The 15,163-nt window shown below is 39.9% G+C and overlaps 1 protein-coding gene and 1 long non-coding RNA gene across 2 annotated transcripts in view; one reads left to right on the top strand and one right to left on the bottom strand.

The window, feature by feature from the left end:
* Positions 1-15,163, bottom strand: part of LOC118427565 (filamin-C-like) — a gene marked incomplete in the record, with an annotated part of 99,051 nt that overhangs the window by 7,021 nt on the left and 76,867 nt on the right. Inside the window, 12 exon segments of the mRNA XM_035837403.1 lie at positions 622-744; positions 2,281-2,427; positions 4,803-4,979; positions 6,680-6,817; positions 7,928-8,011; positions 9,547-9,693; positions 10,434-10,613; positions 11,174-11,395; positions 11,745-11,891; positions 12,330-12,500; positions 12,844-12,981; positions 13,237-13,320. Of these exon segments, the coding sequence (XP_035693296.1) occupies positions 622-744; positions 2,281-2,427; positions 4,803-4,979; positions 6,680-6,817; positions 7,928-8,011; positions 9,547-9,693; positions 10,434-10,613; positions 11,174-11,395; positions 11,745-11,891; positions 12,330-12,500; positions 12,844-12,981; positions 13,237-13,320 (1,758 nt within the window).
* LOC118427624 lies at positions 4,878-6,673 on the top strand. Its single transcript, XR_004832539.1, has 3 exons — positions 4,878-5,015; positions 5,810-5,853; positions 6,090-6,673. It is a non-coding gene; the product is annotated as an uncharacterized LOC118427624 (long non-coding RNA).

Below are 15,163 nucleotides of genomic sequence, written 5' to 3'. Positions count from 1 at the left end.
ACCATATGCATACAGCTGATCAAGTATAAAAATTCTTTTTACAACATATGAGGTCATTACGTTCAGGACAGCTAGCCTTTTATTAGGGAACTGTCAAATGTCCTAAAGGTAGTTGATATGTTTTGCAGTTAAAAGATCAAGCACAATTCTTTCAAATGCACACACGCCTCTTAAAGCTGAGTCCTTTACAGCACTTGTTCATTTTTTGCATCATACATAGATGTAAATCGGTCTGCCGTAGCGTATATCGCCATAGGTCAGCTTAACGCTCATACTTTAGTTATGGGCCAAATATTCTTCCTATGATATCGAAAGACAAACCTATCTCTACAACCACGTTAACAGGATGTGATACGGAGATAACTTCATGGCGTTTCCAGTGACATCCATCACTCTTCTTCAGGGTCACTAGAGTGAGCTGGGGACGCTGACAAAAAGTGCCACTCGAAACTTGGTCTGCACGTTATCTCTGTATCTTATACAGTTGTAGGGATTGATTTGTTTTTGACTGTTTATCTGCATGCCTAAACTTCACAAACCTACAGGTCCTATCCTCTTTCGAACTACCAGCTGAAAGGATTGTAACTGCTACAGTCTAAAGCGAAAACACCGAAAACTTACCGTCGATCTCTTGTCCGCCATGCTTGAGGGTGATGTCAAAGATCCCCACTTCTACCGGCACGTAGGTGACGTAGTGCTTGTCACCGCGATGCTCAACGCTGCACTTTGCTATGGAGTTCGGGCCTGTAGAAAACAGATTTTATGTTGGTACGCATTATGGATTTGATTATGCCCTCAGACGGAAGAAGGAAATACTAATTGCGTAATACAGTCCGCCATGCTTCAAACACGTGGACACCAAACTTCATTTTGTAACGGCCCGAGTTAGACCAACACCTTACTTTGCACGTTGCATGATTTTAAAATGTCGATTTGATATTTCCGCCAAATCATTCATCTCGTTGGCTGATACTGTGTTACTTTATGGTAGAAATAATGTCACTGAGAGGGAAACATAAAATCATTTTCAGGCGGAAACAGTTATCTCACATCGAACACCATGTAAAGTACTGACGACGATAACGTTGGTTTAAATACAAGCCCCGCGTCTTTATCGAATGGTTGTGATCGTTGGCGATTTTGTAATTGGCAGATTAAATGACTATGTTATTGGTCCACAACCCCTTTGCAGTTTCTTTTATACTGATAGCATGACATCAGAGTGTTCCAAGCACTCAATATCACACTAATTCTGAAGATGCCAACGTAGAGAAATGCAGAGCAAGATATGGACGGTACGAATTTGACTTGCGCTATCTTCTTCTTTACTTTTCTATCAACGTTTGATCTCAATAAAAGGTGTAATTTCTTTAATCAGTTAACGCTAACCCAGTATTCACATCTCTTGGGGTACATAAGCGAAAGAAACTGTTAAATTTCGCTTTAAGGCCCTGGCTTCTCAGCTTTGAATCATGATATCGTAAAACACAATGACACATATTCGTGGAGGTTTTCCACACCTTAGAGCCTGGAAAATGTATATGTATATATCATTCATTGGTAGCAAAATCCACAGGATTCTCCACTGCACCATATCAAATGTGCCAAACGAGGCATTTCATTCTATAAGCCATTTGCTTGCGGGTCATCCGTGGATAAAAAGGATTACGCCCAAATGTGCGCCATCGGAAAACACGGGTCGTTTGAAACGACGACACTCTATGCAATTCAAATTAGCTCTTGCCAATAAAGCATTAGGGTCTGTGCAAAAACGTTAAACGGAAAATTGATCTTAATATCTCTCTTGTCAAATGCGTGACTAAGTCCGCATTTATGGAGCGACGCTTTGAGGAACTCCTGCGAAAGGAGGTTGACTGTAAAACTAAAGATACGAACAGAATACATTTCGGCTTAAGGGATAGTTATTTGCAATTTCTGATAGCGTTTGGTATCACATTTAGGGGGGTAAAAATAGGAAGTAGTAAAAAGTATGAAGACCCCCACATTAATTCACTAATAATAGGAAAAAATGCATCTATCAGGGGAAAATGTAACAGCACCGCTCTATGACATAAATTCATTAGTAAAAGATTTTTAAAAAGTCTAAATTTGTATATCCTAGAGAAAAATGTGATAGCACCCCTCTATCACATTAACCCACTAGTATATATATATATACAGGCAATTATACAAGTTACCACAACTTTTCCAACTATCACGTATTCCGTACTAGAATACTATTTAGGAATAGATAAATAATGCAAGTTTCTCTAAACTGACCGTCAACTTGTATGTCCAGCGGGAGGTTGTCACAGTCGGTAGTGTCCACCACGAACTCCGCCGTCCTGTCCTCCTGACCACGGTACAGACCCTCTCCCGAGGCGGAGGCCCTGCCGGCAGCCTTGATTTCACTGCGGAACGGACTTCCTGTAGGGCAAGGTAGCGTTTCCAGTGGTTACTATGGAGTGTTAGATGCATATTCAACACACTGCTGTAAGAAGCAAACTCGACGAAAGGAACATAGCATGCGTCGAAGTGAGTCACACTATTTTCAGATTCAGATTTATTACTAATTGGCATGGTATGTGGCATTTCTATAAAACAAAATATGCACATGAAATGCCTCAACAGTTTCATAAAAGCCCTTACCATGGATGTTAAGACATGATTATACAAGGTTTTAAAATTTTACGATCTCTGTACAACAGAACACAACAACATCGTCGTCTGCAGATAACAGTTGAGCTGTGCTAGAAAGATAATTTTCAAAGCCTCAAAGTGAGAAAAGATCATTGTTTGTCTTTTAGTCATAAAAATTGGTGCTGCGGTAAGATCTTTGCAAAAGAAGATATAAAGGCCCAAATATACGTGTATTTGTGAAAAAAAACCTCCATGTCTTGTACAAAATGTGGTTTAGTCATAACTGATGATGTTCTTGGCGTCAAAATCAATGCAACATGTTTAGTACTAGCCCACTCAATACTAGTACGGACACTGCCATGTCACGGATTTTGTAAAACACACACACACACATGATCAGACTATGAGAAGAAAGTCTAGGTTGCAAAGGAAACGTTGACATTCGTGTCGCACGCAATGGCATCAAAATTCAACGCAACGCACTCGGGGTTAAACCCAGTAAATAAAGCCATTTAGATAGCAAAAAAATCATGAATCTGCCTGAGATCTCTTACCAAATCGGAGCTTTCTAAAGACACGAAACTTCAGCATATCCGCGTTTGCACCAGGAAGTCCGGGTTCAACGATTTCTAGAATGATCCGCACGTCTTAGTAAGATTTCTCTTCTCCATTTTTGTGGAAAATGACGACCCCGAGGCAGGGATGTTGTGATCACCACGCCGAGACTCACCAGGGACACAAGCAGCCGGGCCTTCCGGGTCATAAAACCACTTCATTCAGTGCGCGATGCGGTCGATTTACTGCGAATCTCAGCATTACAGATCCAATCAATTGCCTAGCATGTAGCGCTATTGCAGACCGTGCACTATAAGGGCTTTAGAAATGCGAACCGTAAAAAGCGTACGATGGCCATGAAAACAATGTACAACACCTCTGAGCTCAGCCTTTGGTACGCCTATATACTGTAGCCAGGAGATTTCTTTACTATCCTTACAGTAGGTTTTCACAATTTTGTTATAGTTATAACTGTGCACTACATGTACAACTATGTAGATCTGCATGCACTAAATAGGTAGCCAATGTCTTCGCGAACAAAATATGTGGGGAAAATCCATCCTTAGCAAAATCCAATAGCTTACGACTGACTCGGCTAGATAAAACAATGATATCGTCTTTTGTTCACAGTCAAAAGCCTTGACCAAGGTCAGACTTGTCAATCGGAGAGACTGTCAAACTATGAAATGATAAGATCGCACGATTTCCGGTAACCAGGTATAATTCAGCTTGTATTGAACCTTACTCCTCCGATGAACAAGGTTTGCGATGTCGGCACCTGACACCATCGGCACGCTGCTTTTAAATACGGAGAATGAATGGGTGCTCCTGGGCTTATCAACTCCCAGGAAACCATGCCGGGCGCTCTGTACTATCGATTTAAGGAGGACCACAGCCTTGAGGAAGCCCTGTGGATGTTGAGGGCCACAGCAGAACAGATATTCGGAAATGGAAGAACGAGTCCCGCAACGTTCGGTTGTCTCTCGTCATTAATCATAAAGAATGTGTCGGGAATTGATAGACGCTTGTTGGTGATTGAGGCGGTATGGTGCGCATTTATATACCTTGACAACCAAGGACTACACGATCTTGCAGATCGATGTCGCTTTGTCTCTGTACTGTATACTAGTAGTCCATGAGGGCTTGGATGTACAGCAGATGCATTTGGAACTGTTCGCGATGCAAGGATGCACTCGGGGGAAGCAATAGAGTGTCAACATTTGGTCGAATAGTGCTTCGACCAAAATGCAGTTGCCATTATATTGATCTCGCTCTTTGCAAGCATGGAACTTGTGCATAAAGAGGAATCCGGAAACGTTTTGAATGTCGAAATATAAAACTCCGTTTTTATCCTGTTGTAGAGATTGAATTGTATCTAATATTGACCACTTGGATGGCTAACCTTCATAAACGTATTAGCACAATTTGCACATTGAGACAGCTGTCTTGTTTGTGCATCTCTTGTGAAAGTAATATTGACGTGCCATAAGTTACTTCAGGAACACACACATTCACGTTGCCAAAGGAGAGTTCAACAGAAAACCGTGTAGACTAGTTTTCATATCCTGAATTGACTGGTCTACCCACAACACTACTATCGGTCTTACCTTGCACAGGGTCCCCGTTGAAGGAGATTGGGATGCGGTGCGTCCCAGCTTCTTGCGCCAAGAAGGACACCTCGAAGTTGTCGCGCTGCCGCCCGCTGTCCATCTCAAACGGCACGTTCCTATTGTTGACGTTGACGCCGACGTCCAGGTCTCCCTTCCCCGCACGGCTGGTGTCGACTGTGTTTTGGGGACGGGTAGGGTGGAACAACTCAGGTAAGGGTATCAACGACATAAACATCAATCATCAGACTCTCAGGTAAGGGTATCAACGACATAAACATCAATCATCAGACTCTTCAAGGCAACAACAATGCGTAGACTAGTCACATCTGGAAACGATTTCTCAATTTCTTATCGTCGACAGCCCGAATACCGTTTGACGAATGGTAATCGAATGCTGTGGAATCAGCACTAAATTGGATATCATTCCCACTAGAAAGATCCCTCAATCACAAGGATGGTATGCAATTTGTTGGCTCCTTCAAGTTCGAAGAAATCAGCGGAACACCGATTACTCAGCGATATCTGAACCTCGCGTCCTTACGTGATGTCAAGGGGAAGGACTTCTGGGTTTGGTAACGACGCTGACTTATTGGCAAATGTCAGAAGTACCTCTGGAAAGTCAATGCCAGGAAATGGCTTCAAAATGCCAGCGCTGTGAGCCTCAGTACCCTAATAGCTAGGACCCTGAAATTGTTCCCAAGCAAATGACAAACTCATTGGAAACAAGCAACTGAACAAAAACAACCAAAACTTAAAGAAACATTAATGACAAACGTTAACGTAAAACGTCCCTCAGTTGCACTTATTTCCTAAAAACTGGTTCAAGATTGAGGCAATTTTTATATTTCTTGAGGCTTAGAACCGGTGAAGGCCACAGAATATGATGCTCACTGCTACGTGAGTGCGAGAGCTACGAGTCGATATTCTGAGATATTCTTTTGCCAAAAGCCTCACACATATATAGCGTTACATATGACGGAAATATTTTTTTGATTCTGTTCTAGTATTTATGGAGCCCATAGAATGCGATGGCCAATTCTACGTAATGGTGAGATATTTTTACGTTTACTTGTGACTTTTGCCAAAATAGATTTATGTATGACAGAAACACTACGATCTTGTGAGACAAAGGACTTAAAATTGCTCCGGAGTTCTGATGACCCCGGGCGGTATCTACAAATGTCAACGGCGGCAGAGGTCCACACATGATGTACAACTACTCCATTATCTACGTCTGCCAAGATATCCACTTTAACCATTCGTCTTCTCACACTTATTTCCCAGGAGCTTCCGCGATCTCATCCCGACATCATCAGGATTTCCTCCCTTGAAGATACTCAGGTTCAATACATCACGTGTTGGGCAGGGGCGAGTTTTTACTTAGAACTGGGAAGAAACGTTAACGTAACGATTCGGAGCTACATACACGTCCCAAGTAAACGTTCAATCCCTTATAGTGCCATGTGGCACATAGGGCTGCATGTTTTAGTAGCACGGTATATTTTTACGGGGAGAGGTTGATAGCTCTTTACCTTTAACTTGCTCCTCTAACAAAGAATCCCCATACATCTCCTCCGAAAAACGGGTTTACCTTAGATGCCCTGCCCTGGATTGAACCGGTTTAAAAGCAGTTGGTTTGATGGTTTTTACATCGGTCTAAACTAGAGTCTCATAACCGAAACGGTGACGTATTTCCAAAGACCGTGGATTGCTTTAACTTCCAGTGTAACACGAAGATTACCACCAAGAGTGGTCAATTTCAAGCCGAGGAAGTCAATAATTTTTGTCGAAGTCTTTGGATGTACTATACAAATCAACCAGAACGATTGTCTAGGACACGCAGATTTCCGTGCATTGCAATATCAGATCCTTACTGTTGAAGCCGATCTTTTGTCCGACACGTCCGTCAGGAATCTCCGACACCCTGACGGCGCTGGCGTCGTACGCCACCGGCTGGAACGGGCTGCCGTTGATGGGATAGCCGGCGTAGAACACGTCAGCCTGGTGAGGACCTGCGGGAAGATAACGTACATCGATAATATCATTTACAACATATATTGCAACTTCTCGCCCGAAGGCTATGGTTATTTACAAGCGAATGTCGGTCCATTACCAACTCGGCCCTTGACTAATCAGACTAACTCGGCCCAACACTGGTCAACTCGGCCCAACACATTAAACCTAGCGCTAGCCGAGTTGACCAGGGTGTTGGGCTCAGCTAACCGAGTCGAATTGGTAAAGCGACGAATCATTCCGATCTCTTGCAAGCCACAAGGACAGTTTGGAACTTTTTGATCACAATACTACACGAAACTAGTGGGTACATTGTTTTAACTAATGATTGCCATGGTTAGATCATGGATTTGTTGGATCCACGACCTCCATCTTTTGAAAGCAGTGGAAGACCAACTGGCCCACTTTCTCGGTAATGCTTGGCTTCTGTGATTTTTAGGTAATATTAATTATTTCCCCTAATAACCCATATGACCACATTAGCCAGGCGTGACGCAATTATTGTATTGCCAATATCGTCGATGAAATATCTTAGTCATTATCAGGAATTTCATTCAGCATGCCATAAACAATGTAGGGTAGAAGTGATTTGTAAGTCATCAATAACTAAGCCTTGCAACTATGGTTGAATTGTTTTCAATACATTGTAAACGATTACTTTTGGTATCATAAAGCTTCTTAAGATTGACTTCATTGATCATTCAAGCTTAACTTTCACCCGATTTGTTTCTTTTCCGAGTTTAGCTGTTCTTTTCACTTGAATTTGATAGCAAATTACTTTAAAATAACATATAGATCTTGTAAAATTCCGAGTTATTTCTAAACTATGTTTTGTATTTATTATTGATCATTTGTAAAATATCATTCGTTAGGATACTGCATCTTACAATTTCAACTTATGTGTTATTTTGTTCAATTTGATGATGTATAATTTAAACTTTCATGCGATCTGATTTGTAGAGGGAGGCCCTCGAAAAGCCCCTTAGGCTTCTACCCTCCCCCTGCATGTATTTGTTTTCTACACATTACTTTGTTTTTAATTCATGTAATACATGCGAATAAACTGATAAGATAAATAAACAAGATAAATATGATGTTTGTCCCCTTACCAACTTCATATGGCGTGTACTCCACTTTGTGTGTGCCGTCGCGACCTGGGACGACCCTGCTGGGTACCATGTTACCACTGGGAGCTGTGGAAATCATTGCAAGTCACAGGAATACAAATTAGACACTAGTCTAATGTAAAAAGATTGAACGTGATGAAACCGTTCTGTCATCAATTATTCTCCAGTGGTGCAAATAGTGAAAATGTGCTCATTTTGACCATCATTAGGTGCATATGTATATTAAAGAATGAAAGTATCTTAACTGAAAGACAGCAGTTCTAAAACTTAAATCAGAAGCATGAAAATGATAAATGCAATGTGCAATATAACTTGATGGAAGGATTGTAGGTGCTTCCATGGGGTTGGGGTATTTGCCGAGTATACTTTCCTTTTTATGCAGGTGCAAAGTGGTTAATGTATATCATTCTCAAATCAATGTGTAAGATAAGAAATACATTGTAAGAAATACAGTGATATTCTAAAACACTATCAACAAAACAAAAAGAGTGACTTCAGTGAATAATAGCAAAACATGGAAACATGCTCTGATCCAGTGATGACAGAAACAAAGCAAAAGTATCTTAGGAATTGTAGAACTACAACTATGTAGTGTAATATTAAACAGTCTAGAAAAGTATGTAGCAATATCTTTCTTTTAACAAGAAGAGGTTGCCATAATTAGTTTCAAATTAATACAGTATTCTGGGAGTACAATAGTTTATAATCATTATTACATCTTTTTGAATTATTGAACAACTCTAATCTACATTATTGAGCATTTAACCACATACTGTTCTTTAATGTGTCTCAAATCATCACATACAAAACCTCATTGGTGATACCAGTGTATGCAATGTTGTGAGCAATTCTGTTGGTATGTGTTATAATGAAGACCACCACCGAGATCAAGGGTTAGAAAGAGGTTGTTTAATTGCAGAATTCTGCAGGCAAGATTTATAAGTCTGTGTGTTTGTAAGGAAGTTTTCATTCACACATCTTGTTATCTTTGTCACACTGTTCCATTCATTCATGAAGACACTCAACGAGTTTGTCAAATTGATTTACTTCTTTACATGCTGTTGGCCTGGGGGGGGGGGGAAGAGGGTACATGTACATGGTTAGAACTGAAATAGAAAATTGTCAACATGTTACAAAACAGTCATGCAGTTAACATTTTTATAATAGTGGTTATCTTTATTAGTGCATGCAAGGTAAAGTAAAATTGTTGTTTGAGTAATAAAAGAATCCACAGTTAAAGCATTTCAACATTAATACATGTATATACAAAACTACATTGTATATCATATACTACATTCTTTAAATTTTGAGATGGTTTAGATTATAGAAGTACAAACTTGAATCTGAATCTATACTTGAATCTGAAAGAACAGAACATAACCAAGCTTCCTTCAGTGCACTTAAAGTCCCAATGTTTTTTTTTAAGTAGGTGAATTGCATAATTAAATATTCATTTCTTTGGACTTTGTATGTTTATGGTAATAAAACTTTTTAAACTTAACCAGAAAAATATTGCATATTCAAGCTACTCTTTCAACTAGTTTTTTTTGGACACATGCAAAATAAAAATGTACACTATAGTCTAAGACTTATTTCCCAACCTGATATGTTGGCAGAAATGTCTGCCTTGCCAGCTGAGCGTGGGTCCACGATGAAGTATGTTGCCTTCTTGACAGGAATAGTTCCCAGACCCTCACCAAAAGCTGCTGCGTTGCGAGGATCAAAGACTTCCTCTCTGAAGGGAGAACCTGGAAAAGAAAGGAGCTTGTGGAATAAAGTATGACCCCTAATTGGGATACTAAACAGAGACCTTGGATCTTTTGTTATAAGTCTCTGTACCCATGCCCTACTTGTTGACTGTCTATAGAACTGTGTAGCTTTTGGATGTTTTCTCCATTGTCTTTTGACATTTTACGTCCCCTTTTATGTAATTAGAAAATTAAAATGATACTGTGGCACTGAACCAGCCTGATTTCCTCATACCATATGTGCCCGAGACAGTTCCTCACCCCACTTTTTTTCTCTCTGCATTTTGCTGCCATGCAGTGTTCTGTATCAATATGATACTACTTCCATAATACAAAATGTATTGTCCAACTCTTTCACTGTCCCTTCCCAAGCCTAGCCACCCCCTGATAAAGCTGAACTAGCATTACATACATGTATGACTCCAGTAGTTTCTTACTTAACACTGAGAATTTGGAAAAGCCTATTTCACTCTCGTGCTGGTATGGAGTCAGGAAGGAAGGGCACATACAATGATTGTTATTTTTGTCAATAATGACAAAATTTGTTGACAAACGAGAAAGACAACAAAAGCCAAAACATGCTTCTTTTCAGATGAGAGAAGTACCAAACTTTGATGGTCATTTTAGTTGCATCAAAAATTGCTAAACTAATACTTTTCCGGGGCTTTAAAAAAAATTGAAGTTGACACTTTTGTCCTAGAAACTGAGAGAGTAACGCTGAAAGATTTTTTATTTCCCACCTTGCACAGCCTGTCCGTTGAAGCGTACCCTGATCTCGTGAGCCCGGGCAGCGTCCGGGGTGTACATCAGGCTGTAGCGCCCGCTGCTGGGCGGGTCCTCACGCAGATAGTGATTGACAGGACGGCCACTTTGCTGGACTTCAGCTGTGACGGTTCCAGGGCCTGCTTGGCTGGTATCAACTTTAACAGGAATATTGAGCTTTAGTTCAACAGTCTCAACATATTGAGAAAAGCAGCTTACAGATGTAAAGTTTGGACAAATATTGCACTTGGGACAAACACTTCTAACCCTTTACAGCTAATGCTGACAAATAATAAGTTGATACTTTGTGAAAATCCTCCATTCCCATTTACGGATCATAATGACACTACATGCCATTGTCATTTGTCACACATCATTGAAAATTAAAAAAACTGCAGAATTTAAAAGAAGAACCTCCAAATTTTCCAGAAAGTGCTCTGTATGTCTAAGCCACAGAAGAGAGCAACTTCGATGTATAGATGCCTCTAACATCAACCCTTTTGACTCTATCATCAAATAGGAGGAAGTTACAAAAAGTAACTGCTCCAATTGATACCATATGAGATAGATAATAATAATGGTGTTTATTTTCATAAGACACAGCCTCGCAGAACTATGTCTGAATTGCGTTGATTTAACAATGATTGTAATGAAATATTATATAGTTACAGACATTCTACACAGTAAGGTCACTTAAAGAACAAGTAACACAACTTACTTTTGCATCCAAGCTCTTGACCCACAAATCCGTCACGGATGTCAGAAATGCGCACTTTGTTGGCATCATAAGCGATGCATTCAAACGGGCTGCCTGGCACTAGCAGGCCTGCATAGTGAACATCGATGGGGTGGGCGCCCACAGTCTTGGGCGTGTACTCAACAAGATGGGTGCCATCGTACTGGTGGGTCACTCGGTTGGGCAGTGGGCGACCGTTCGGTTCTGAATGAGTAAAAGAAATTGTTTGTAACATTCAATATGCAATTCCATATTTCATTTCGACTGGACAATGGATTATTGGTTTATTGAATTGTAAAAGATGTACACTACATGCCATAATGGCAATGCATAATACATAGCATTGTCACATATCATTATGGATAATATGCGTATTTAATAATAACATACAAGAAGTCACATTGAAGCTATCTTCGAGGGAAGTTGGGAGAATAAACGAATGACTTAAAGTCAGCCCAAGATACATGTAGTAACAAAAAGCAAAAATTTGTCATGTCAGATGGCAAAAAAAGAGCCACTAAAACAGCATCTGTAAAATCTTAAGGTTACTCACCATTGATGTTGACCCTGACCTCAGCTGGAGGGCCTCCATGGGGGTCCACAATGAACTGTGCTGGCTGGTTCACTGGGATCAGGTCCAGCCCACTGCCAGTCACTGTCACATTGCCAGCATCCACCACATCACAGTGGAACACGTTTCCTGTAGAGAAGAGGAAAACAGACTGACTCAGAAGTTTTACAAGGAAAAAATGAATTGACGCAAATAAGTATGGGTTTCTCTGAAAATAATGCATTGTACATGTAGGACACAAAGGTACATGTAGCATGGGATTTTCTAACTTCTGACCAACCTGATGTAATGGGCAATGTGCAACAAAGTATTTTGAAGCTTCCAGGATGAGCTACAAGTACCATGCTAAGGTACCATGTGTTAAAGCTTACAAGACCTTTTATGGCTGCTCACTTTTTATCATATACAGTTTTCATGACATACAATGTATGATCTGAGGGGATGAAATGGGGTAGTCAGAATATGCTACTGTAACAACCTTCCCTCCCAACATTTTCTTGTAGGTTATGTCAATACCCTTATGTTCAGTGTTGAAACAGCATACCCTTGCAGAGGACAAGTTATTACCTGGCACCAGTTCCCCATTGAACTTGACAGTGATGTCATGGCGGTTGGTGTTGGTGGGGGTGAAGTCACACTTGTAGCGGCCGCCACCCAGGTTCTGTAGCTGCTCCGGCACATGCATGGGGTTTCCCACGTCAACTGTCACCTCACCTGGCCCAGCCTGCGTCGCATCAACTGTTGGGACGTAAAATTAGCAAAGTTTTCATTACAAAATTAGCAATTGTTACATGCTGTGCTGATTATAGACAACAAATGTGCTCCATTCAACTCTACACACTTAAAATATTTCAATTCACAAGATTCCAACTTGCAACTTGTTCAGATGGCAAAATTCTCTCTTGCCTCTATGTCAAGAAAATTGCAGAATGTAACGTTGCAGAAATATACACATTGTCTCACACTATGGTATCTTCAAGATTGCTGTTGAAACAATAGTAGTCTTTAAAACAATGAAGGACAAAACAGTTTTGCATGATCTTTCAATGAAGATTGACAGTATCTAAAATGCATCACTTACTTGAGAAGGAGTTGGGTTTGCCGATGTAGCCGTTGGGGATGTCGTTAACACGGACTTTACTGCTGTCGTACACCTGCGAGGTGAAGGGGCTGCCGTTGATGGGCATGCTGGCATACATTACCTCAATACGGTGGGGACCTGAGGAAGATTTATGCATCAATATCATACAAATGTTCAGAATGACAGGAAATCTAAAGTAAAGGAATATCTGAAATGTACTTTTAGCTGGGTACCAAAATTCTATCTTTGCACTGATTGTGACAAGAAAGACAGATACTGTCAACTGAATACAAAAGTTCCAAAGTACAAAATGTAAAAATTCCATAGCTATTCCTCAGAAGTATACTGTGTACAAGATATGTATGAGAGTGACATTTAGAAGTGAAGATGTACCTGTTTCGTTAGGGGTGTACTCAACAGTGTACTCTCCACCTCTCCCTGGCTGCACATGGCAAGGTACCTGTCTCCTGCTGGGTGCTGCATAGAGAATAATTATACTTATGAAAATATGTTCTCTTAAAGTAGCAGTTTTTGGACATGATAAACTAAAAACTATGTTCAAACGGGCACATTAACGGGCACAGTTCATGGCATCAAAAGACCTTATTAAGTAGAATAAAAGATTTTGAAAGTTTAAAATCATATTACAAGAGTTCCACATATATACACATAATATTACAAGACAACAATGTTAAAAGTAATTTTAAGCTGTACAGTTCATTGTTAAACAACATGCAAATACACAATCGTATATGACAACACCACAGTTATTTTAATAGGCAAAATAGCAAATAAGGATTAAGTGCAAACATGGAAATTTCCTGTGTATCAATGAAAATTTCTCATTTAAGTTTTGCAGCAAAACATGAAATTAGAAAGTTTAACACAATCTTCCGCAAAGCAGTCCATGTACATTTGTATGTCGGACTTACAGTGGGCCCAAAGAGCTGATAATAACATGCAGCATGGAGGGGAACAAAAACAGCAATTGTTAATTCTTAAGGCTCATTGACATTCAAAAGGAATTTTAAGTTCTTAATGTCTTGGAACTAAACAAAATCTACAAAGCACGCTTATATAGCACACGAAAACAGGAAAATGATGCATACAAAATATTATTATCATCATTATTCATTTTTTTATTTTCATCATATTTGGACAATTAAGTTAATAATGATGATGAAGTCAAAATTATCTCATTACTGCATGTTGTGCAGTTTTTGTTTCGAAGGCACAATATAGCACTGTGTGAGTTTTGTATCTGTCATTGGAGTGTCATCTTTCCAAGGTTTAAAGAAACATTCAAGTCTCCAAATGAAGAAGTTTATGACCATGTAAACTAAGAAAACTCCCCCCCCCAATCTGAAATGGGCTGATCCATATTATGTTTTGGACCTGTGGATTCCGAGATGGGTCGCCAGGTACATTGTTAAAATGCCAGGACACTTTTGGGCTGCATGCATGTTCCCAATTCCTTAGAATATTGAGAATGATGTGTATTAACAAACAATTTCTGAATGGTGGAAAGGGAGTGGAATGTGACAAACGTGGCCAAAACGTTCCTGGAAGGTATTTACTTTTTTTGTGAAACTGTGGAACATGCATGAGAGCCAAAACACTTTAAAATGCCCAGGGTCGAAATAAGAATACAGAGACAGGGTGCATCACAACCACAGTTTTATTCACGACACGTTGTACAAATGAAATGACGTGGCGTCAGTGGGGAAGGAATGATGGAGGTGATGGGCTCTTCACACAAATTCGTGGCTGCATGTGAACAAAAGAAATAAAAACGTGTTAAAAGCAGGCAGCGGTAGCAAACGTAGCAACACAGTATTGCAAAACATACCATATTTTTTTATTCAGATTTTGTTTCAGAATAGCCAGTGAGAAAAGACTTGATTTTTGCTCACTGCTGCCCATATATAGAGTCTTTGCTGCATTCTTCTATTCAGTAAAATATCTATAATTGTGGCTTTACAGTCTTTCTGAAAGCAATGAATATCTATACAGGAATTTTTGGTTGTATTTTGAATAAAAATTGGTGCTGTTGGCCAGCCACAGTTCATGTTGTTTGAATTTCTAAATTTGTAGTTGGCATTTCTCATGACAAATGTATTTCAAGGACTTCACAAGAATCAAGTTGTGTTAGTGTCAACATCCTCGAAATGAACCTTTGGACATGGAAGGTGGTTAGGTTATCAACAGACTATATGATCATACTGTGCAACCATCTTTCTGGTGCTTTACTTATAATGTTCAAATTCTGTGTGAACATTCCAGAATGCTCAGTGCCTTTAAACCTTAGGGTTTCATAAGC

This window comes from Branchiostoma floridae, chromosome 12 (assembly GCF_000003815.2).
Source record: "Branchiostoma floridae strain S238N-H82 chromosome 12, Bfl_VNyyK, whole genome shotgun sequence".
NCBI classification, from domain to species: domain Eukaryota; kingdom Metazoa; phylum Chordata; class Leptocardii; order Amphioxiformes; family Branchiostomatidae; genus Branchiostoma; species Branchiostoma floridae.
The sequence above is the reverse complement of the archived record's forward strand: the minus strand, read 5'-3'. Positions and strand labels throughout refer to the sequence as shown.